Source organism: Delphinus delphis, chromosome 10 (assembly GCF_949987515.2).
Source record: "Delphinus delphis chromosome 10, mDelDel1.2, whole genome shotgun sequence".
Lineage (NCBI taxonomy): Eukaryota > Metazoa > Chordata > Mammalia > Artiodactyla > Delphinidae > Delphinus > Delphinus delphis.
The window spans coordinates 30051154-30074778 of NC_082692.2; the positions used below are offsets into that span (position 1 = coordinate 30051154).

At 42.8% G+C, this 23625-nt stretch overlaps 1 protein-coding gene across 2 annotated transcripts in view; it reads left to right on the forward strand.

Moving 5' to 3' along the window:
* CLIC5 (chloride intracellular channel 5) overlaps positions 1-23128 on the forward strand; it is a 48957-nt gene extending 25829 nt beyond the window's left edge. Inside the window, exons 4-5 of one of the 2 annotated variants that reach the window (XM_060021722.1) lie at positions 1893-2408; positions 22889-23128. In XM_060021722.1, coding sequence (XP_059877705.1) covers positions 1893-2408; positions 22889-23113 — 741 coding nt within the window. In that variant the 3' untranslated portion in view covers positions 23114-23128. Of the gene's footprint in view, positions 1-1892; positions 2409-22254; positions 22372-22888 lie in introns of those variants that run through there. The other variant, XR_009520821.1, reaches the window with a different exon arrangement.
* Positions 23129-23625: the final 497 nt, after the last annotated feature.

The window sequence follows — 23625 nt, forward strand, 5'->3', positions numbered from 1 at the left end:
AAAAACTTCCTCTTTTTGATGTATAAAGCACAGATGTACATACAGTATGTAACAGATATGTAATATATTGGCAGTATTTTAATTTCATGGAAAAGATACCTAAAAAGGATCCTTTAGGGATGGGGTGGGAGTGGAAGGTTGTATGATCATAAAAAAGGTTGGAAAACAGTGACTTAAGAAGGGAGTGAGTGGCAGGAAGATCACTGAACTGGGGGTTAGGAAATCACAGCCAAAATCAGCTCCATCATTAACTCTGTGAACTTGGACCGCTTACTTCCCCTTTCGAGGTTCCAGCCTGCCTTCAAATGTAAAATCAGGTAAATTGTATGACCTTTTAGCTTTTCTCCAGTGCTAAAATTATGAGAAGGACTTGAGCTGGCTCTCCGCTGAGTTATAAACACCAGATTATGGGAACTATGGGAATCTATCAGGTATTTGGACCCATCAAACCTCACCTTTCAGTAAAAGAAAGGGATAGCATCAATAGACTTTAAAGTCTGTCTCTGGTCTCTTTCCCTTTATCTATTCTTTAAGCTATCCCCAAAGCTTGAATTCTAGAAATACTGCTTTAGTTCGCTCCAGAAGATTCCTGGATGCAACATTGGAGGCAAGGGTACAATGAAGTTTTGTCTATAAGATGCTCATCAGGGCTTCCCTGGTGGTGCAGTGGTTGAGAGTCCGCCTGCTGAAGCGGGGGACATGGGTTCGTGCCCCGGTCCCGGAAGATCCCACATGCCGCAGAGCAGCTGGGCCCGTGAGCCATGGCCGCTGAGCCTGTGCGTCCGGAGCCTGTGCTCCGCAACTGGAGAGGCCACAACAGTGAGAGGCCCGTGTACCGCAAAAAAAAAAAAAAAAAAAAAAAAAAAAGATGCTCATCAAATGCTTTGGAACCTGTCAACCAGAGTTGCATTGCTTCTCAATTTTCGCACGATTTGTAGACACAAAAGTCCCTTTACAATCCGTCTGGGTTGTCACTTCAAAGAGAACGATGTACGTGGTGGGTGAAGGGATGCAGGAATTAGCAGGATAGAGTACCAGAGCCTGTGTATTCAAGGCATCTGTAGATGACATCAACTAGACAAGTTTGTGCATACAGTTCTTTGCTTTGGAAGTCCTTTGAGGACAGAGAATATGTCTGCTAACTCAAATGTTTAGTGCTCAACTCAGTATCCTGTACATAAGAGGATCTTTGTGAAGGTGTCTTGACTATGATGATCACACAGGTCGAAGAGAAAAAAATAAAACTCAAAGCCATAAATCTTTGAGTCCCTTAGTTTGGGTGATCTGTACTGATGTGACCATAGACAAGGGCATTTATCTTCTTTTCCTTCTGTTATTTAATCACCTAGTGGTGTTTCCAGATAAGAAACGTGAGTGGCACTCATTACCTAACTGGAACATGTGCAGCACAGTTATCATAGGGTATCAATACTCAAACAGCTGTTTTGTGTAATGAATTCAGCTATTCATAGATGAGTTACTATTGTGAAGAATTGTGCTCCACTGAACTGCAGGGACTTCTTGAATGTTGTCAACATTTGGAGGCAATTGGAAGAGGGAACACTATTTAGTGACAAATGGCTAAATATTCAGAATTTCAATGTATACTGGGAAGATAATTCAAGTCAACCTCTAGTTGATCCGAAGAATTTTGGAGTTACTGGCAATGAGGAAAACTATAGAGTCTGCTTGAAAATATCCTTAGGAGTGAAGGAGTTAACTGAGTGTTTAAGCTTTATCTCATGTCCAATGGTCTTGTGGTTTGCCGATTAAAGTCTCCAGTCAATAATTGTTAGGGAGCTGTCATTGATAGCTGTTGCTAGTTGCTGTGTTTCAAAAGCCCGTTGATTCCTCTGCAAGGTGATCATCCTCTATCCCTTTCCTCATTTCAGACCTACTCAGGTCTGCCTGCAAAAGGATCCACCAAATCAACAAGCATGAATGATGAAGACGGCAGCACCATCTACGACAGAATCCAAAGACAGCGGGCATATGAGGACTCAGACCAGCCAGTGGAAGACAAAGGTCCCCTTTACAATGATGTCCATGAAGACTTGAAGGCAGAAGCCAATTTATATGCCACTGAGTTGGAAACCCATGGGTACGGCTCTGCGGCCATTTATGCTGTTGTTGGTCGGGAGAGCACCTCAGCCTCTTTTCAACGAGAAACAGGAGAATACCTCCTGCCTGAAAAAGTATACCCTGAGGCTCAGCATCCTCAACCTGGGGAGCCCCAGGAGAATGGAAGTGAGATGGAAGCAGATCCGACTTCTCCTTCCAGCTTCACCATCCAGCACAGCAGAGCCTTCTCCACCAGCGAGGACTCCCCTACCAGCTATTCTGCTGATGACGTTTCAGAAGAAAACGAATCAGCTTCCACTAACCCTGAGGTTAACCTCTTCGTGAAGGTAAGGGCTGCCTCTGACAGACACACCCGCACACGCAGATGGTGTTTTATTTTGCTCTGAGTGACCAGGGAAAGTTGCATGGTGTCATGGTCCTTGGAGGTCAATATATATTAAAGAGTAGGGCTGATGGAATGAATGGGTTGTTCCATAGTTCACCCAGGACCGCTCAAAATTACAAGAATTGGTAAGTGCATTTAAAAGTGTGTGTCTAATCATTGACTTCTCTATACTACAGGCAAAGCATTTTTTAAGAGTTCACTTATGAGGGAGCAGAAATTGTTGCTCAGATCCTTTCCTTTGTGACAGACATTAAGTGCATTTTCCTGTCTGGTTAAATTTCTTTCATCGTCATCATTTTGAAAAACGAAACTAAGGCTTGTTGAAGTCAAATCGATGGTCCTTCTTAACGTTTCTAAGGTCACAGATAGTACTTCGTACGTATGGTCGATAAATGTTACGTCTGTCACCGAGCTTGCCCTTTTGGCGCTAATATAACTAAAATATCTGATGAGATAAAATGCTTTCTCTAGTAGTAATACACTTAGTGTCAGTGTTAATGTTTAGCCCTTAGTATACTCAAACAAAGAGCTTTGGTGATCTTTGTATTAGACTGATATTCTAATAAAGATTATAGTTATGAATATTATCAAAACACAAAAATCATTTCAGGGCTAAACAAATCATCTTTATAGATCAAGGTGATGTTTTCCCCCACATTCCCCACCCAAATTCATATTTACACAAATTTTTATGTGAAGACAACAAAAATGATTACTCTATGAACCTATAAAAACCCCAGTCAACACTCATTTCTCCCCTTTCCGGTTTCGAATGAACTCCTTTAATGAAATGCACTTTCTTTTCTAATTTAATACATCATTATTTTCTATTTTTCTCTACCTGTTTGGTGTATAAATCGTCTCCTTTATTCTACCACAAGGTCCATTTCAAAAGCACCGAGAGCGTTTGGTTCGTATTTAGGTACCTGGCAAACCTTGCCTGGGATTTTGTTGAGCATTTGGGAGGAAGAAGTGTGTGTAGACAGAGCCCTTGCTCTCAAGAAATAACAATGTGGTACAGGAGACAGACTTGCAAGCTGTGAATATTGGTGAAATGGAGGAGTGAGAGAGCGTTGCGCCGTGGGTATTCTGGGAATGCCCAAGGGTGGACGAAGGAGTAAGGAAAGGCTCCACAGAGGAGGGGACATTCAAACAGGTGCATTCAAGCAGCATTCCAGCCATTATATTCACACGACCGTTGTGTTAGTTTCAAAAAAAGTCACCTTTTTAAAAGTGAGGACTAGGTGTATTTTCCTCAAGACAGAGGCATCCCTGCAACTTCCTGCAAGAGACGAGATGAATCAATCATCATCGTCATGATCATCATCGTCATTATGGGCACATCAAACCATTACTTGCATGTTTGGCAAAGTGTTGATTTCATCAGAAATTAGGCTGAACCAAACAGAAGTAGGAGGAAATAGAAGTGTTGGCATCTCTAGCTGGTACCAGCAACAGGAAAAACTACTTGATAGTGTCATGTGGTTCCTAAGTTACTTAAGATCCGTGGTTCCCTAAAGTAAATATTGGATCTAATTAACTCTTTACATTTACATTCTTTTTAGTATAATTTTGTTAACTAAGTGGACGTAGAATGTACCATCAACCTCAGCTCCTATGTGTGAACTCCTTTTTAGAGATTCTCAGCATCACTCAGTGAGAAGAAGGGCAGTCATAATCCTGGCTTCTCCACCCCCCAGCCCACCTCCACTGCGGTCCTTTATTCAATGAGGAGGGAAATGAGTAATATGAAAACAGGTGATACAGGGCTGCAGGGCTTGCGTGGGAGTAGAGGGCGTGTGTGTGACCAGCCCAGGCTCCTCCCTCCTCCCAGCTCTGCAGAGGGGCTGCTGGAACCCCTGCATTGGATGGGGATCACCATCTTCCTAGCGGGCTTGTTGCTGGTGTTCTGGGGTTGTTCTCCTCCTCCTGGGCTGTTTTGGTGTAGACCACTTGGGCTGCAGGTACACCTGTACTCATTTGTGTATGTTTCCACCTGTCTGGACAAGTCAGAGAAATTGTCACGCAGGTTAATAACCGTGTTCAACCAACTTTTCATTGAGGCTCGGCCATTTCAGGGTGTTGACCTGTTACTTACTTAGTTAAAATATGTCATTTATTTATTCATTCAACAGAGAGTTATTGCGCCAGGTTCTGGGTGTACAACAATGAAGAAAACAAAGGCCTGGCTCCCCAGCACTTTGCATCGTAGTGGGAGAGACAACAGATGGACAAATAGAGACGTAAATATAAAATGTGCCGAGTGGTGATAGTACCATAAAGAAACATAAAACAAAACAACGGGTGTGTTAATTTCCTACTGCTGCCCTAACAAATTACTACAAACGTAGTGGCTCCAAACCACATAAATTTATTCTCCTGCCTTCCGGAGATCAATCGGAAATGAGTCTTAAAGGGCTAAAACAAGGAGTCAGCAGAGCTGTGCTCCTTCCGGAGGCTCCAGGCGAGAATTTGTTTCCTCCATTCTTCTAGCGATGGTCCTCATTCTTGACTCCTGGCCCATGTCACATCTCCCTTTCTCTCTGGCTTCCAGCTTCACCTTTTTTTTGGCCACACCATGCAGCATGCAGGCTCTTAGTTCCCCGACCAGAGATGGAACTCGTGCCCCCTTTAGTGGAAGCGCAGAGTCTTAACCACTGGGCCTCCAGGGAAGCCCCCAGCTTCCCCTTGCCTTCCAATCTGACTCCTTCTGCATCCCTCTTATAAGGAAACCTGTGATTAGTTTGGGCCCGCAGGATAATCCAGGTTAATCTCCTCATTTCAAGATCCTTAATTTAATCACTTCTGCAAAGTCCCTTTGGCTTCAAAGTCTCTGGGAATTAAAGCATGGGCCTATTTGGGAGCCATTGTTCAGCTTCCCACAGTGGGACGAGAATGATGCTGAGTAGGGGTGGGAGGAGTAGGGGTAGCCGGGGCGTGGGGGCGGGGGAGATAAGAGAGGTGGAGGTGGGTACAGGTCACGCCTAGGCCTGATGAGCCGTTGACAGAGCTTCCACTTTTTTTTTTTTTTTGTGCGGTACGCGGGCCTCTCACTGTCGTGGCCTCTCCCGTAGCGGAGCACAGGCTCCGGACGCGCAGGCTCAGCGGTCATGGCTCACGGGCCCAGCCGCTCCGCGGCATGTTGTATCCTCCCGGACTGGGGCACGAACCCGCGTCCCCTGCATCGGCAGGCGGACTCTCAACCACTGCGCCACCAGGGAAGCCCAGAGCTTCCACTTTTACTCTGAGCGATAAGGGGAGTCATCAGAGGGTTTTGGAAGGGAAATTCTGGCTGCCTTTTTGATGATAGACTACAGCAGAGAAAGGGTAGAGGCAGGGAGGACAGGTTGGAGGCCCTTGAAAAACTAGGCAGGGGAGGACGGTGGATTGGACGATGGTGACAACAGTGGAGCTGGTGCCAAGTAGATTGGGATTGTTGGGAAGAGAGAGCCCAGAGGTTTTGCTGGTGGGTCTGATGTGTAGTATAAGGAAGGGAAGGAGCTAAGTTTGACTCTAGGGGTTTAGACAAGAGCTATTGAGTGAATGGAGATGTTATTCTCACTTCACCTGTGGACCTCTTCTCCAGGAACATATGATCCAGAAAATGGTTCACAGTCATTCATATATCCACTCCTCCCTCCCTCCCTTCCTTCCTTCCTTCCTTCCTTCTTTCCTTCCTTCTTTCCAACATTTACAAGATACTTACTACGTGCCACATACTGGATGTAAGAGATGAATGCAGCACAACCCAAGTGCACTGTCCTGTGGGCAAAGACAGAGAAACACAATTCTTGAAAATAATAAGAGGAAAGAAATAACTGCTTCTTGGTCATTGGCTGAGATCCAGTGAAGGAAAAGTCTCTAGTGAGAGCTGCAATTCATGTCGTAAGGCAACCAAGAGGAGTTGTCAGTTCAGAATTTGCTGATAGGATTACAAGAATTTCTTGCTGCTTTCTGCTAAAGTTGAAGGACCTGTAGACATTTTCCTAATTGTGTGTGTGTGTGTGTGTGTGTGTGTGTGTGTGTGTGTGTATGGAAGAGAAAGAAAGAGAGGGACGAGAGGGACAGAGACTGAGGGAGGAGAGGAGATAGAGATATAGAGGGAGATAAGAGAGATAAGAGATAGAGAGGGAGATGGAGAGGGAGAGAGAGAGAGAAAAAATATTCTGGTATTTAACACAAAGGAAAAAAAGTAATCTGACGATGACAGTTGCAAAGAAAAATGGTACAGATGAACACCATTTGTCCTGCACATAATTGATGTCATTGATTATGGAAGGCAGTATATATATGTATGCTGTAGAGCACGTTTTCAAGTCAGGTTGCATGGTTTGAATCCTGGCTTTGCACATTAATTTCTGTTAAATTGTTTACTACTTTTCTCATTGGTAAAATGGATGTCATAATGATACGTTCCTCATAGGGTGGTTATGAAGATTGAATAAAAGAATCCTTGTAAATTGCTTAGTATAGCATCTGACGTATAGTAAATGCTCAATATTTAGGAGGCTAAATTATTATTGTTTATTGTGATGAATTTGAATCATCCATAAAATAACAATTTTTATTTTAGGCACTGTGCCTTATAGTTAGTAGACATTATAAATGTTCTGTTAGCTGATATTAATGTGACGGTGTAATATTGTGGAAAGAGCACTGGTCAGGAAATTCTAACACGACTTTGTCAATGATTCACTATGAAACATTCTTGGACCCAAGTTTCCTCATCTCTGAAGTGCAGTCCATTCCAGCTCTTACAGTCTTTGACCAGGGTATGTGGCTCCAGCTCTGTATCAGTGTCACGTGCCTGGCACCATCTATTGTCCACTTGAGCAGACCGCTTGATAGTGATTAGGGTCTCTAGATTTGGGTGTGGTAGGGAGGGCCAGCAGGAAATCAACACGCCTTTCCACCCTCAGCTCACGTGAAGCCTGTCCCTTGGAAGGCATCCTCAGGGGCTGTCTCTGATTAGGCACTCACAGAGTCCCCATGTAGAGTTGCACAGGTTGTGCACTGAGCAAAGTTAGGGGGCCCCATTCACAGAAAATATAAACGGCGTCCTTCTAAAGTCAGGCAACATATGAGCCCTGATAAATGTTTCTTAGACTCATAGCCTGGAGTATTTTTGTCTAAAAGAGTGACTCCCTATAATTTGGTTCAGCATAATGGAAAGAGTCACAGAATTGTCAGTAGAACTTGTTATTATTGCTGTAACACAGGAGCCTGATGCTGTTTCAGGGGTCATGGTATCCGAATAGAGTATTCAACCTAGTCCACGGGCTGTTAGAATACTGTAATTAGGATAAAAAATATTAAGCCATATTTCTATTTAACCTAGTCCTCTTAAATGTTATTTTATATATTTCATCACATGTACAGTGTATTCTTGCAGTAGTACGTTAATATAATTTGTAAATGAATAAATATACATATATTGTGGGGAAATGTGTAAGTTCTGTGTTGGGAGGCATGCTCAGTTTTTACACTCTTATTGACTCATAGGCTTTTCTTCCTTTTCTGCCACCACCTGGGGTCTGAGACTCTTTCCTCAGCCAAGCACAAGTGAGAATAGGTCCCCTCACCTCCCGGGTCCTTCCCGGGAGTTTTCATAAGCAACACACTGAGTCCATTTTCTTTGGAGGCAAACAAACATTCACCGTCTCAGTCGAGGAGCTAAGAAATCGCATGGAGGAAATGAGGGACATGCAGCTAGATTTGCATGTGGAGATCTGATTCAGGTGAGGAGCAGTGGGGATGTGCCGGGTGGTGGTCTCAGCAGACGCAAAGGCACAGCACATATGCACGTATATGTGAGGAGATATATTTGGCTGGAATGGAGGGAAGGTCCACATTGGTACAGAGCAGAGGCTGAGGTCGAAGAACCAGGAGTACAGTCTTTTTTTTTTTAATCATATCTTTTATTCTCCTATTATCTTTGGGTTTTTTGCTGTTGGTTTGTTTATTGAAGTAGGATTGATTTACAATGTTGTGTTAGTTTCAGGTATACCGCAAAGTGATTCAGTTATACATACATATATAATTTTTTTCAGATTCTTTTCCCTTATGGGTTATTACAAAATATTAGGTATAGTCTTTCATGGCAAACTGAGCAGCTTGGATTTTATTCTGAAGGCAACTGAGTGTAACAGAATGTTTTGAAAGAGAATATCATTAGCGAAGCAATGTTTAGGGTGATGGATAAGCAAATTAAAAAGTATTTCCACCTGTTGGTGTAGAACAGGACAAAACAGACATCTACCAACTTTCATTTCTAAGATTAGTTCAAGCATTTGAATGTAAATACATTGTGTATAATGACTATCTCCTTTTTTAGTTATTTATTCATTCAGCTGTCTGTCTGAATATGTCCAAGTATTTAGATCCTTGATTTCATACAGACAAATTTCTGGAAAAAGTTACCACACGTGATGCTGATTTATATACTATCTATATGGGTATCTAGGTACTTTATATTTGGTTGGGGGAGAGGGATAATGTGGGTTTGGCACCAAGTTTGTTGTTTTTTTTTTTTTTTTTTTTTTTTTTTTTTTGCGGTACGCGGGCCTCTCACTGTCGTGGCCTCTCCCGTTGCGGAGCACAGGCTCCGGACGCGCAGGCTCAGCGGCCATGGCTCACGGGCCCAGCCGCTCCGCGGCATGTGGGATCTTCCTGGACCGGGGTACGAACCCGTGTCCCCTGCATCTGCAGGCGGACTCTCAACCACTGCGCCACCAGGGAAGCCCTGGCACAAAGTTTTGATTGATGTTGTTTTAGTACAGTTCCCAGTAAAAAAATGTGTTTGTGAGGTCTGTCTTAGCCTGGCTGGACTACTCAAAAGTTTTACATTTAGATGCCTGGAGATAGCTGGAGCCCTGCAAGGGGCTCCCTGTTCACAAGCCCTAGGAACAGCCTGCTTTAATGTCAGTAATAAGCACACATCAAATATGTCTTTGGAAACGTCTGTGAGAAAGTGGAAGTCTGAGCCTGTTGCGTGTGCCCAACTATGCTTTCGTGGAACCCTTGAAACGTATGAGTATGGAACAAGGGGCAGGTTTGAACAAAGATTTCTACTTCTTGTCATAATGTCCTCTTAATTAGGGAACAATCAAGCCCAAATCACTTTCTAGGTGCCCGTATGAACTACTCTGCTCACTGAATCAATGCCATCAATCAAAGAGAGAACAGAATCCTAGTGCTATAACAAGAATATTGAAAACCAGATGAGTCAAGTAACTTGCCCAAGGCTGATGGCAAATTAGTAGCAAAGCCAGGGCTTTGACCAGCCCGCCGCTTCCAGGGCACTTTCCTTCCTATTGGCGTTCCTAGCCTGGGGTGCTGGATGCTCGTGAACGTGCTACAGGAGGTTCAGGAACATTCTAAAACTCCATGCAAATTTTTTGTGGAAGCTGCTTCCCCGAGGGTCCATGAACTCTTGCTGTTGTCTATCTCTGTGATGCATTGCGCTTCCCTACCTGGGTCCTCATGCCTTGTGTCTCCATGTGGGAGGGGGAGAATGACTGAGCAGCCCAACTAACTCCTGTCCTTTCCGTGGAGTCAGCCGCTTGCTCTAAGCCTTTTAGCAACTTGAGAAACCATGGGAAGGAACACTGACAAAAGAGTAATAAAGATGCATTACCTGAATCATCATGGGGGGATTATGTCCACTCTGAAAAAGAAGGTGATGTGATATTCTGAAATACATACCACCAAATTAGAATCCACCTATTTTCCAAGGGAAATTTTGGACATTTTTTCCCCAGAGGGACTGCTAACTTAGTGTCAACTCAACCACACCTCATCCCACCACCTTGGTGGGCAGTGTCACCAATTGTACAAGCTAAAACTTTTTAGTAACTTAGATTTCTGCTTCTTTACTGCCCAACATTCCAGTCAATTTCACCTCCTAAAGTGTTCTCATCTCTCCATCTTGGCCACCATTGGCCATGGTCATCTTGACCACAGTTATTCAACTTGTCGCTCTGCCTCTAGACTTATCTTCCTCCTAAGAAGCCACACATAGTCACCAGAATGGCATCTGAACACACCATTCCCTGTTTCAAGCTATACAGTGGCTCCCCACTGCCCCCAGGAAAAAGGCTGGCATGAGAGAATGTACAGAAGGGTCTTCATGCCTCATCAGGCTTTTAGCCAAGACCTCATCACCTGCTATTCTTCACTCACACTTTGCCTTGAAAAATGTTGACTTGTATTTCCCTGCATACTTCATGTCATTTCATGACACTGGGTCTTTGCTCAAGCTGTTCTCTTTCAGTGCTCTCCCTTCCTGGGACAGCCTACCATCCTTTCAGACCCAGCCGAGAAGTCACCTTTTCCAGAGCTTTTCTTGGCCCCTCCAGGCAGGGCTGGGTTGGGTCTTACCTCAGTGTACCAGTCTGCTAGGCCTGCCGTAACAAAGTACCACAGACTGGGTGGTACAAAGTACACAGAAATTTATTTTCTCTCAGTTTGGAGCTTAGAAGTCTCCAGAGTTCTCCAGGAGGCTAGAAGGCTAGAATCAAGGTGTGGCATGGTTGGTTTCTTCAGAGGCCTCTCTCCTTGGCTTGTAGATGCTGTCTTCTTCCTGTGTCTGCCCGTGGTCCTTCCTCTGTGTGTGTCTGTGTCCTAATTTCCCCTTCTTATAAGGACACAAATCATATTGGATTAGGGGGTCCACTCTAATGATACCATTAGGATCACCCTAATGATCTCATTTTACCTTAATTACCTCATTAAAGACCCTGTCTCCAAATACAGTCACATTCTGAGGCACTAAGGATTAGGATTCAACATATGAACTTTGGGGAGACATAACTCAGCCCATAACACTTAATGTTATAATTCTTTCACTGAAGGAGCATCTGTCTTTTATCCATTTTCATATACACAGTCCATGGCTACTTAAATGATGATTGAATTAGAAAGGAAGGAGGGAATAAGTTACTCCTAGGGAGGCTCAGGGCAATGGGTGGGGGAGGAAGGCTTGTCCCAGGGGCCTGCAGCTGTAATGAGAACGGTGCTCCAAGCCCCTGTGTTAGTCTCATAGAGCTGCTGTAACAAATTACCATAAACTTGGTGGCTTAAAACAAAAGGAACTTATTCTCTCATCGTTCTAGAGGTCAGAACTCTGAAGTCAAGGTGTAGGCAGAGTCACACTCCCTCTGACAGCTTTAAGGGAGAATCCTTCCTGCCTTTTCCAGTTTCTGGTGGCTCCTGGCATTCCTTGGCTTATGGCTGCATCACTCCCATCTCTGCTTCCATCATCACATGGCCTTCTCTCCTGCGTCTCTGTTTTCTCTTCTCTTCTTTTATAAAGACTTGTTAATGGATTTAGGACCCATCCTAACCCAGCATGATCTTACCTCAAGATTCTTCATTTAATTACTCTACAAAGACACTTTTTCCAAATAAGGTCACATTTACAAGTCTGTTTGGGCATAGCTTCGGGGAGGGAGGAACACTTCAACCCACTACATACAGCCCCTGAAGGGAGGACTGGGTTGAGTTGAAGCATGGGAACTCTGGACATGGACAGCCACTCCTGGGATCCACATATCCCACCCAATGCAAGGGGTTCTATGAGAATTCAGTGGACTGTTTGCACCTTCATCGCATTAGTTCTGCAGCATTCATGAGACCTCCTGGCACGTGCCTAGCATCACCCTGAAGTTGGGCAGGAAGCCAACCACTGAGTGCTTAATGTCATTTGCTGGGCTTAGAAGGGATGTTTGAGTCGAAGGACTTGAGGATTCCCACAGCGGTTGGTGTGAAACAGTGTAAGGAATGGCCTGCGGAAACAGTGTGGCCGTAGCTCATTCCACATGTCCTGGTTCCTGGGTCTAGCTTTGTGTTTCTGCATCTATATAATTGACCAAACACTGTTCTGACAAACACAGTGACCAAGAGAAGGAGGGTAGTGTCAACACTGGGAGAAAGAACGTCCACTGACTGGGATGGGGCTGACGATCAGAATATCTGGGGAGAGGGACAGTGACACGGATGATGGATCCTTTTCTGGACTCCCATTTTTTAAAGGGTAACTCACCAGACTGTCAGGGCCTTGACGGAATGGATGATGTCTTTCTTATTTCCACAACGCATTGTCCTGTGGGGTGCTGGGCTTGTCGTAGGGGGCTCCATAAATGTTGGACAAACTGAACTGACCCTTCAGGTAGCCTTCACCCAGTGTTCTCTAGCTACATCTTATTCACCTGTGTTTGTACTCCCACCATTAGTGTGGAGGCTGGCCCATAGTCATAAATATTTTTCAAATTGAATTAAACTGAACTTGTTATGGGAAAAGTAGTTAAGTTCTTTTTTGAAGGGAAAGCTTATTAGTGTATTCTGGGAAATGTGATCAGCATTTTCAAGCAAAGGCCCTATGTCCCTGCATCCATTGATGGGGGATGGGGGATGGGTGAATGGTAAGTCATGGTAAGAAGCCAGCTGATATGGGGGAGAAAAGAGAAGGAGAAATTCATATTACCTGAATGTTTTCTTTGAACTATGTGCTGTAAGTCACCTGCTTTATTGAAATTATCTCTGTAATAGGACTTAGGAGCAAGGTCCGCATCTGGATTCTGACACTGGGTAACCATGCAATGTTGGGGAAGTCGTTTGCACTCTCTGGGCCTTAGATTTCTCAACTGTAAAATAAACAGTTGGAATAAGTTGAGCCCAAGAGCCCCCACTGGTTCTAACCTGCGGAGCGTGGAAGCTTCATTCTCCTCTACAGTAAAATAGTCTCCCTCCCACGCCCCCACCCTAGCTTAAATTTATATTATCATGAGGCTCTCTGAACTATATACTGAACATACTCTTAGACAGCCCTGTGACTTGTTAAATGGGGGAAGAGGGAGATAGCAAGTAACAAAGAAAAAGATGTTCTCACACAGAAACAGGATTTTGACTCAACTCATATTGAATAGTAACAGGTTTTGGAGCCCCATTGACTCTTCTCCCCTTTTGAATCGGTTTACCATTTGCATGGTTCAAAAATTGAAAGGTACAAAAGATAGTCTCTCCCCCACCATACTCCTTCAGACATCCCATTTCCATTTTCTGAGGTGATTTATTCTAAACTTTCATGTATGTGCTTCCTGAGACAGTTTACACACATCCTGGCAAATATATGTATGTTTGTATATTCGAAATTATCTCTTTTCCCTTTTATTTAATACAGATGGTATTATACTATATATCCTATTATGTACCTTCCTTTTTTGAGAGTCAGTTTTGTTGGGACATAATTTACATACACTAAATTCAGCAATTTTAAGTGTACTCTTCAATGAATTTTGAACAAATATATACAGCTGTGTAACAATCATCACAATCATGATATGGAACATTTCCATAATCTCAAAAAGGTCTCTCTTGACCCTTTGCCATGAGTCCCCTCCAAGCCACACCCTGAATCTTGGAAAACACACATCTTTCTATCATTATAGTTTTACCTTTTCAAAAGTATCGTATAAATAGAATTAAACTCTGTAATCGTTCGTATGTGGTTTCTTTCTCTTAGCATAATGCTTTTGAATTCATCCGTGTCAGTACATATATCAGCAGGTGGTTCCTTTTTATTACTGAGTAGTATTCCATTGTGTGAATATACCACAATTCGTTCATTCATTCAGAAGTTGATGGACATGGATTCTTTCCCAGTTTTTGGCTATTATTAATAAAATGGCTATAAACATTCACATATAAGCTTTTGTGTTGATTGTGTTTTCATTTCTCTTGGTCAAATACCTAAGGGTGGAATTATTGGGTCATATGGTCAGTGAATGCTTAACCTTATTAAAAAAAATCTTTCAAATTATTTTCAAAGTGGCTGGAAGAATTTATAAAAGATTTCTTTTTGCTCCTTTTCCAGTACTTGGTATTTTCAATCTTTTAAGTTTTAGGTATACTGATAAATATATAATGATCTTTCATGGCAGCTTTAATTTACATTTTTTCTAATGACTAATAATAACGTTAAGCATCTTTTCATGTACTTACTAGCCATCATTAGATCTTCTTTGATGAAGTATCTGTTCAAATATTTTGCTTATTATTGTTATTTTAGCATTATCATATTATTGAATTTTAAGAGTTCCTTATATGGTCAAGGTACAATTTCTTTATCAGGTAAATATTTTGGAAATAGTTTACAAAGTGACTTGACTTTTCATTTTCATAAGTGTCTTTTTTTTTTTGGTGATACGCGGGCCTCTCACTGTTGTGGCCTCTCCCGTTGCGGAGCACAGGCTCCGGATACGCAGGCTCAGCGGCCATGGCTCATGGGCCCAGCCGCTCCGCGGCATGTGGGATCTTCCCGGACCGGGGCACGAACCCGTGTCCCCTGCATTGGCAGGTGGACTCTCAACCACTGCACCACCAGGGAAGCACCCATAAGTGTCTTTTGAAGACTAAAGATTTTGATTTTGATGAAGTCCATTTATCAATTTTTTTCTTCTATGGTTTGTGCTTTTTGTGTTCTAAGAAATATTTGTCTAGTCCATGGTCACAAAGATATTCTCCTATATTTTCTTCCAGAAGTTTCTCAGCTTTAGGTTTTATATTTAGTTCTATGATCCATTTTGAGCTAATTTTTCATAGGGTGCCAATATGGCTTGCATCTATCTATCTATCTATCTATCTATCTATCTATCTATCTATATCTAACTTTATCACAATCTCTCTCTCTTTCTGCAGCTCCATCCCTTCTGGTATTTAGATCTGCGAATTCTAGCTGCCTTGACCTTCTGAAACACCAAACTCTGTTGTCTCCTCAACTCAGAAAGACCACCAGCCTCTATTTGGGTTCTATGCTGTCTGTCTCTAATGTCTGAAAACCATCACTTTGTGAAGTTTGTCTGCTTTACTCAATATTTAAAGAAATCTTCCAATTGTTAAGTGTAAATCTGGTTCCTTTTAATCCATCCTGGCCAGAAATGGAGGTTGTCAAAATTGACTTAAAATCCCCATTTCACTTGGGTTGCTTCTCCTTTCTTTCCAGATATTGGCCCCTTAAAGTCAAGTTTGAATTGGAGTTTGGAATATAGCCATGAAGTTCAACTAGACTAAAGTCTAATGATAATGACATTAAAGTGATATAGTAGGAGTCAGCTATCGCAAGTATGTTGGCCTTCAGGCAAAGACTGCTTGCTGACCTTCCATCTTTCTATTTCCTTTTAAGACTATGTTGTCTTTTGCAAAGTCTTTATTTTGTACCTTAAGTTCTGAGTAATGACAAGACAGGAAAACAAATGTCCCAGCTAATCATTCACCAACATAAGTCATAATACAATTCCATCTTCTCATCTTTTAACCTCTTACCATTCAAGCCTCTGATGATTCCATGAGTTCCTTGGATGACCCTAGGAAAAGAGGTCTTCACTACTATAAAAAGCGAATCCTAGGGGCTTCCCTGGTGGTGCAGTGGTTGAGAGTCCGCCTGCCGATGCAGGGGACATGGGTTCGTGCCCTGGTCCAGGAAGATCCCACATGCCGCAGAGCGGCTGGGCCTGTGAACCATGGCCGCTGAGCCTGCGCATCTGGAGTCTGTGCTCCGCAACAGGAGAGGCCGCAACAGTGAGAGGCCCGCATGCTGCAAAAAAGAAAAAAAAAAAGAAGGGAACCCTATGTTTAAAAAAAATTTTTTTTTTAATTTATTTTTGGCTGCGTTGGGTCTTCATTGCTGTGTGCAGGCTTTCTCTAGTTGCAGTGAGAGGGAGCTACTCTTCACTGTGGTGCACGGGCTTTTCACTGTGGTGGCTTCTCTTGTTGTGGAGCATGGGCTCTAGGCGTGCGGGCTTCAGTAGTTGCAGCATGCAGGCTCAGTAGTTGCAGCACATGGGACCTAGAGTGCGTAGGCTTCAGTAGTTGTTCCATGCGGGCTCAGTAGTTGTGGCTCGTGGGCTCTAGAGCGCAGGCTCAGTAGTTGTGGTGCATGGACTTAGTTGCTCCACGGCATGTGGGATCTTCCCAGATCAGGGATTAAACCCATGTCCCCTGCATTGGCAGGCGGATTCTTCACCACCGTGCCACAAGGGGAGTCCCAGGAATCCTGTTTTTAAGCTACCTTCCAATACCCAGGCCCAAAGTGTCCAGAATGGATTTGCGTATAAATTGTATTGTGTACATGGGAAAATGCACTGACTGGCAGCTCTGCTCCCAAATGACACTCCCTTAAAAATATGAGATGACTCTCCCTGTGAGTGGAGCATGAAGTTTAGCCCTGAAACCAAATATTTTGTGTAATCTTGTGAGGTCAAAGATTAAGAACCTGGGCTTTAAGCCATGCCCCATTTTTATGATTTATAAGCAGACCCTTCCTTTCATGAGCCTGTGGGTTTGCAAAAGTGCTAGCGTCTCATCATTGCCTGGACTTGGTGCACAACAGTAACATGGCAACAGCTGAAATAAACAAGAGAATGCATTGTTTAGGAAACCACTAAGGTTCTGAGGTTTCAATGATAACAATTTCAGGGTAAGTATGTAAGGTGGTAATGAATAACTGACATGAGTGCCTTTTGTTAATTGCAGTACAACTGCATATTTTCTTCCCCCTACAGAAGTATTTTTGTCCTGTTCTCCTAAGGTAGCAAGAAAGGAAAGAATTTGGTGGAGAGTCTTTTTATATTTACAATAGCAACCCTCTATAAACTGGCTTGATTCTTCTAGAACCGTGCTATTCAAAACACGAGCCATTAGCTCTGTGTGGCTATTTAAATTTAAACTGATTTAAGTGAAAAAATCTTAAAAATGCTTTTCCTTAGTCATGCTAGCCATATGTGGCTACTGGCTACTATATTGGAAAGTGGAGCTAGGGAACATTTCTAGCATTATAGAACGTTCTATAGGACAGTGCTACTGTAGAGCGTCCTGGGTTCAGCTGTGGCATGAAGACCAATCATTTGTGTGGTCACAGGCCCTTCCTTGGGTCTTTATTCCCTTGTCTAAAAATAAGAGATAGGGTGATTGCGTTTAGTGAGACAGAAGAGTGGTCATGCCCACAAAATAAAGAAATCACCAGTGAAATTTATTCTCATCGATAAATAGTATCTGTGCTACAAGTTCATAGGAATCAATTGGTTTAAAATGGCAACTGTTTAGGAAAAGCTCTACAACTCATAACCAGCGCTTGTGAATCTCAGTAAATCTGTCAATAACCATTGGCCATGCCCAAACCCATTGAAGGTGTCTCTGTGGCAATGTTACCCATCAAAGCTGCAGTAACTTTGAGGACTGAAGATGCTGCCTCACCAGCCACTTGGGCCAAACATAGCATTAAGCCTGGAGCCCAGATACAGAGATCAAGGTCCTTCTCCTTAATCAAAACAACTTGCCACAATAAAGCAGGGAGGGTTATCTGGGGTGGGGGAAGGTGGCTGCTTACTGAGAAGATATGAGGGTGAAGGCTGAGCGATTCTCTTGTAAGTGTGATGAGTTCTTATTCCATAATAAACATTGTATTACTGAAAGAATGAGCTCAGGTCTATTGCCTGTTCCTTCCTGTGTATCCCTTTAATCCATCTCCAATAAACAGGTTGATGAGTCTTTATGGAGCCTGCACTGCACTTGGGGTGCAGATGCTGTGAGAGGTAGAAAAGCAGTCTAAGACGGGGGCCTTTTCTGTGAGGCTCTGACCTGCTGGCTAGAAGGAAGAATTAACACACACCATGAAGCATTTAGAAATTAATATGAGAGTTGAGAGAGAATCAGTTGCCAGAATACATGATGTATGGTATCAAATAAGCACTGAAGGTAAGAGTGCTGGACTTATCAGGGAGGGCTTCATGGAAGAGGCAGAACTTAAACTTTGAAGGAAACGTAGGCACACAGGTTGCAGACAGGACGAAGGACAAGATGCCAGGCCTCAGCAATCACATCATCCTTCTCAATCCTATGTCACTGGGAGGCATTTTAGCATAGTGGCTTACAGCAGAAAGCCTTGGAGCTAGACTGTGTGACTCACATCCTGATCCTGTCTCTTATTAGCTATGCAGACTTACCCAATTTATTTAACCTTTCACTGGATTATTATGAGGATGAAATAAGTTCATATATGTAAAAGTCTTAGGTACAAAATAAGCATCATATAACTATTAGTGGCCCCCTCCCACTCCAATCTCTTTTTCTCAGGCCTTACTTGTTTTTACCTGTATTTACATTGAACATCTCTTCTTTTACTAGAAGCCTCAATAATTCATATTGACTTGATATTTCCCTGACTTTATTCAGTTTGGTTTTCCTGATTTCTAATTTTTGCAATAAGTAAATATACCTTATTTAGGTCAAACCAACCCACAGAATTGTCCTGGTGAATGCCTCAGTTTTTTTTTTTTTAATTTATTTTTTTTTGAAGTATAGTTGATTTACAATGTTGTGTTAATTACTGCTGTACAGCAAAGTGACTCAGTTATACAAATATATACATTCTTTTTCATATTCTTTTCCATTATGGTTTATCACAGGATATTGAATATATAGTTCCCTGTGCTATACAATAGAACCTTGTTGTTTATTCTGTATATACTGGTTTGCATCTGCTAATCCCAAACTCCCAGTCCTGCCCTCTCCCACTTCCCTTCCCCTTGGCAACCACCAGGCTATTCTCTATGTCCCTGATTTTCTCTCTGTTTCATAGATAGGTTCATTTGTGTCATATTTTAGGTACATATAAATTATATCATATGGTATTTGTCTTTGTCTTTCAGACTCACTTCACTTTGTATGATAATCTCTAGTTTCTTCCATGTTGCTGCAAATGGCATTATTTCATTCTTTTTTACGGCTGAGTAGTATTCCATTGTATTGTATATATGTACCACATCTTCTTTATCCATTCATTCATCGATGGACATTTAAGTTGTTTCCATGTCTTGGCTATTGTGAATAGTGATGCTATGGACATAAGAGTGTGTGTATCATTTTGAGTTATAGTTTTGTCTGGATATATGCCCAGGAGTGGGATTGCTGGATCATGTGGTAATTCTATTTTTCTGAGGAACCTCCATCTCTTTTCCACAGTGACTGCACTGTTGTTCCCACCAACAGTGTCGGAGGGTTCCTTTTTCTCCACACCCTCTCCAGCATTTGTTATTTGTAGACTTTTTAATGATGGCCATCCTGACCTGCATGAGGTGGTACCTCATTGTAGTTTTGATTTGCATTTCTCTAATAATTAGCAGTGTTGAGCATCTTTTCATGTGCCTACTGGCCATCTCAGTTTTTTGGTGTTTTTTAATCGAAATACTCTTGTCATCGGAGCCCTGGGTCGAATCGAGTTAATCACCAAATTTGAGGCTGGGTCTTAATGTGTTTCCCAGGGTTGTACCTAAATTATACAAGAGGGATTATTTGGTTTAGGAAGACCTCTGTGCTGCATCAGTGTTCTTTCCTATCAGACTCCAAACTCTTTGACGGCAAAGACTGGGCCTTTTCATCCTTGGGTGCCCAGCCAGCATCTTGAATAGCACTTGACATCTCCTAGTTGGTCCATGATGCCTGAATTAAATGGACTTCTTTTTGTAAAATGAGCTAGTGATGCTTACCTCCCCCTAGCGCCCATAATTCAATTCCATTCAATTCAACATATTTAATGAGCGTCCCCTCTGTGCCTGGCTTAGTGTCAGATGCTGGGATCCAGTGGTGAGCAAGTCAGGCATAGTCTCCCCTGTCATGGGGTTAATGAGACCAGTCTATTATTTCTTTGCTTCTCCTAAGGGAAAGATATGCAGCGGAACCTTGTAAAGCATTGCACTGCCCTTACAATCTCAGGACACAATACCTTTAGCCAAAAAAAAAAAACAAAAAAACAAAAGAACAACCATTGAACTCAATCTGGATTATGATTGGCCAGAAGAGTTCCCATTCCCAGATATGGCTGATCTGTGCCCTGTAATGATGCTGAAGAGCGTGTTAACCAGGATGTGACAATGAGGTGACTCTGGTTTGCCCAAGGTCTCAGTGGTTTCACAGCTTGAGATAAGGGAAGAATAGAATTTCTAAGCCTCACCTTCTAATTGGGATCCTGTTCACTTCTTATTGTGACCTCATCATAGCATTTATGAGATTTCCTATGAATTTTAAACCCTCTGTATGTGTTAAATACCTCGTATAGTAGAATTATACAGTAAGTTTTAAATGAGGATAACAATATCTTCCTAGTAAGGTGATTGTGAGGATTCCAACTAGACATGGAAAGCATTCTACACATGCATAGAGCAGGCACTCAGTAATGGACAGCTATCATTTTTAATATATTAAAGATGTTGTTAGATTATTATAGGGGACACAAAGGTAAACAGGACACAGTCCCTTTCTTCAAGGACCTTCAGCTCAGTAGGAAAGATTTCATATTTACAAGTAACTATTACTAAGTCAAAAAGTGAAATTTTTCAAAAGAGAAGTGCTGACAATGTTCTTTTGAAATTTAGAAGAGAAAGGCATTATTATTGGCTAAGAAGATCAGTGATAATTTCACAGAAAAAGAAGCATTTATTTGAAAGATTTGGTCCAATGGAAATAGTGAAAGGGACACTCTGTAAATAGGGACTGCATGTACACGGACATTGTATCAGTAAGCTTGGGCTGTGTAACAAAACACCACACACTAGGAGGCTTAACAACAGACACTTATGTCCTCACAGTTCTGGAGGCTATAAATCTAAGGTCAAGGTACAGGCATGGTAGGTCTGACGATAACCCTCTTCTTGGCTTGCAGATGGCAGTTTTCTCACTGTGTCCTCATAGGAAGGAGAGAAGGCTCTCTGGTGTCTCTTCTTATAAGGACACTAATCCTATCAGATGAGGGCTCCACCATTCTGATCTCATTTAACCTTAATTACTTCCTTAGAGGCCCCAACTCTAAATACATCCACATTGGAACTTAGGGTTTCAACATATGAATTTGGGGAGGACACAGAAATTAAGTCCATCACAGGCTTGGAGGTGGAAAATACCTTTATAAGGAACATTTGATGATATAGTTTGATTGGAGCATAATAGGGGCTGAAAGTGGAGGCATGGAAGAAGCAAAATTAAATCTTGGGATTGTTCTGGATTACAGAAGGCCTGGAATGACAGCTAAGACTTCTAGAGGGTAATTTGTCTGCATCAGGGAGTATCTAGGGTTTTAAACTAGGAAGTTGCAAGTTCAGAACTGTGCTTTGCGAAGATGATTTCGGCAGCTATGGGTTTTACAGCCAGTCTTGCCCTTGTTATCTTGGAGCAGAGAAGGAGGTGGAAACACTAGCAGATTAAGTACCTAGCTCAGAATCTCCCAACCAGACCTTCCAAGTTGCTTTTCTGAACGCCAGTCAGTGTGTTGTTTGACTGGTAAGGAAAGAACATGCAGCTTGGGACACTGACTCTGGGTGCCCTTGTGAAAAATCAATATGGGAGGCATCTGCTCTGGACCTACCCTCAACCAAGACTTTCTGAGCATCAATCCCAAAGCAAGACAGTCCTTTCTATCTCAGCGAAAGATTTTGAATGGGAACTATTGCCCCATTGACCAAAGTAACTTTGGACGGTTTCTTGCTGACTACTGGGTACACAGCAGAGCTACCTGATCTTGCATTTCACGAAGGAGGCAACCAGTTCTCAGAGGTTATAAATCCTCAAATGTCATTAGAGAGCTCTTCAGGCCAAGATTACAGAATGCAATGCCTCTCCCCTGGGTAAAGTTCTCATCAGCCCCTCCTGAGGCAGTAGGTCCCAGCAGTCACGGCAGGCGACTAAAAATAGCCCCAGTATAAAATTCCAGCTCCCAGGACTGCTGGGGAGGTAATTTGCTGAGAGAAGCAGCCCAGACTGTGGTAAAGCGTTGCCTTGGGTCTCCTAACACATCGTCAGATGGGATATTCCCCGAAATCACTAATGCCCGGCTTCAACAATTAGAGTGGATCTTCTGGGTGAGATTGAAGGCTGCTTTCTAATTACCATGGATGGGCCTTGGTGATTATCTAGTGAAACTGCACAGTTATACCTGAGAATAGCGAGGTCTGCCTTCCTCAGCGCTCTAACAGTCTTCCATCCACATTCTTTCATTCTTTCCTTCTTTCAGCAAATATTGATTGAATGAGGCTCAATTCCTTTATTCAGTGTCTCTGCTCAAATATCACCTCCTCACCATCCACAACAGAGCTCTACCAATCTTTTTCCTTATTCCCTGTTTGCTTTATGCCCCTGCCATCGCACTCTGTTATTGTCGGTCTGCCCTACTAGAAGGTTGATTGGCTCCCGGGGCAGGGACTTTGCCTGTTTGGGGTCTGGCTCTTGAATGGCTGTGCTGAGTATATGGTGTGTCAGGCGTGGCCCTGCCCTCTATTCTTCCTGTAACTTGTATTAGTTGGGTGCTGCCCTTCTGGGTTTGGCCTCTACTTCTTGTTACTTCTCTCATGTTATCTGTCTCTTTTTTTTTTTTTTCAGTACGTGGGCCTCTCACCGTTGTGGCCTCTCCCGCTGCGGAGCACAGGCTCCGGACGCACAGGCTCAGCGGCCATGGCTCACGGGCCCATCCGCTCTGCGGCATGTGGGATCTTCCCGGACCGGGGCACGAACCCGTGTCCCCTGCATCGGCAGGCAGACTCTCAACCACTGCGCCACCGGGGAAGCCCCTGTCTCTCTTTTTTTATTCTATGTTTTGTCAACTGAAATAAAATGCACAACCTAAAAGTTGAGAATTATGTTTTATTCCATGGACTTAAGCCAGGAAGACAGCCTCTCAGATGGCTCTGGGGGACTGCTCCCAAGCGGTAGGGGAGGAACAAGGATGTATAGGAGTTTTTGCAACAAAGCCCAGGTAGTCAGAACCTCAAAAGATTGCTGATAATTAAAAACACAAAAACAAAAACAAAACAAAAACCCCCCCAGACATCTCAAGTTAATGATTTTAGTGCTTTTCTCTATATGGGAAGATGCAAGAGTCTGGGCTCATTGAAATGATTCCTTTGATATGCACCTTAACTATCTAGGACCAGTGTCCCGCTTTTCTCCATCCTGCATCTCCTCAGGGCTGCAGTGGCTGATGGCTTGATGGCTACAACATCCTTCATTTACTGATATGGCAGGCAGCATTTGAAAGATTTTCTTTGTTTTCCAACTCTTCTATTACATTTTTCATTTTTGATAGTGACATTCTTAATTCCTCAGAACTCTGGTTTTAT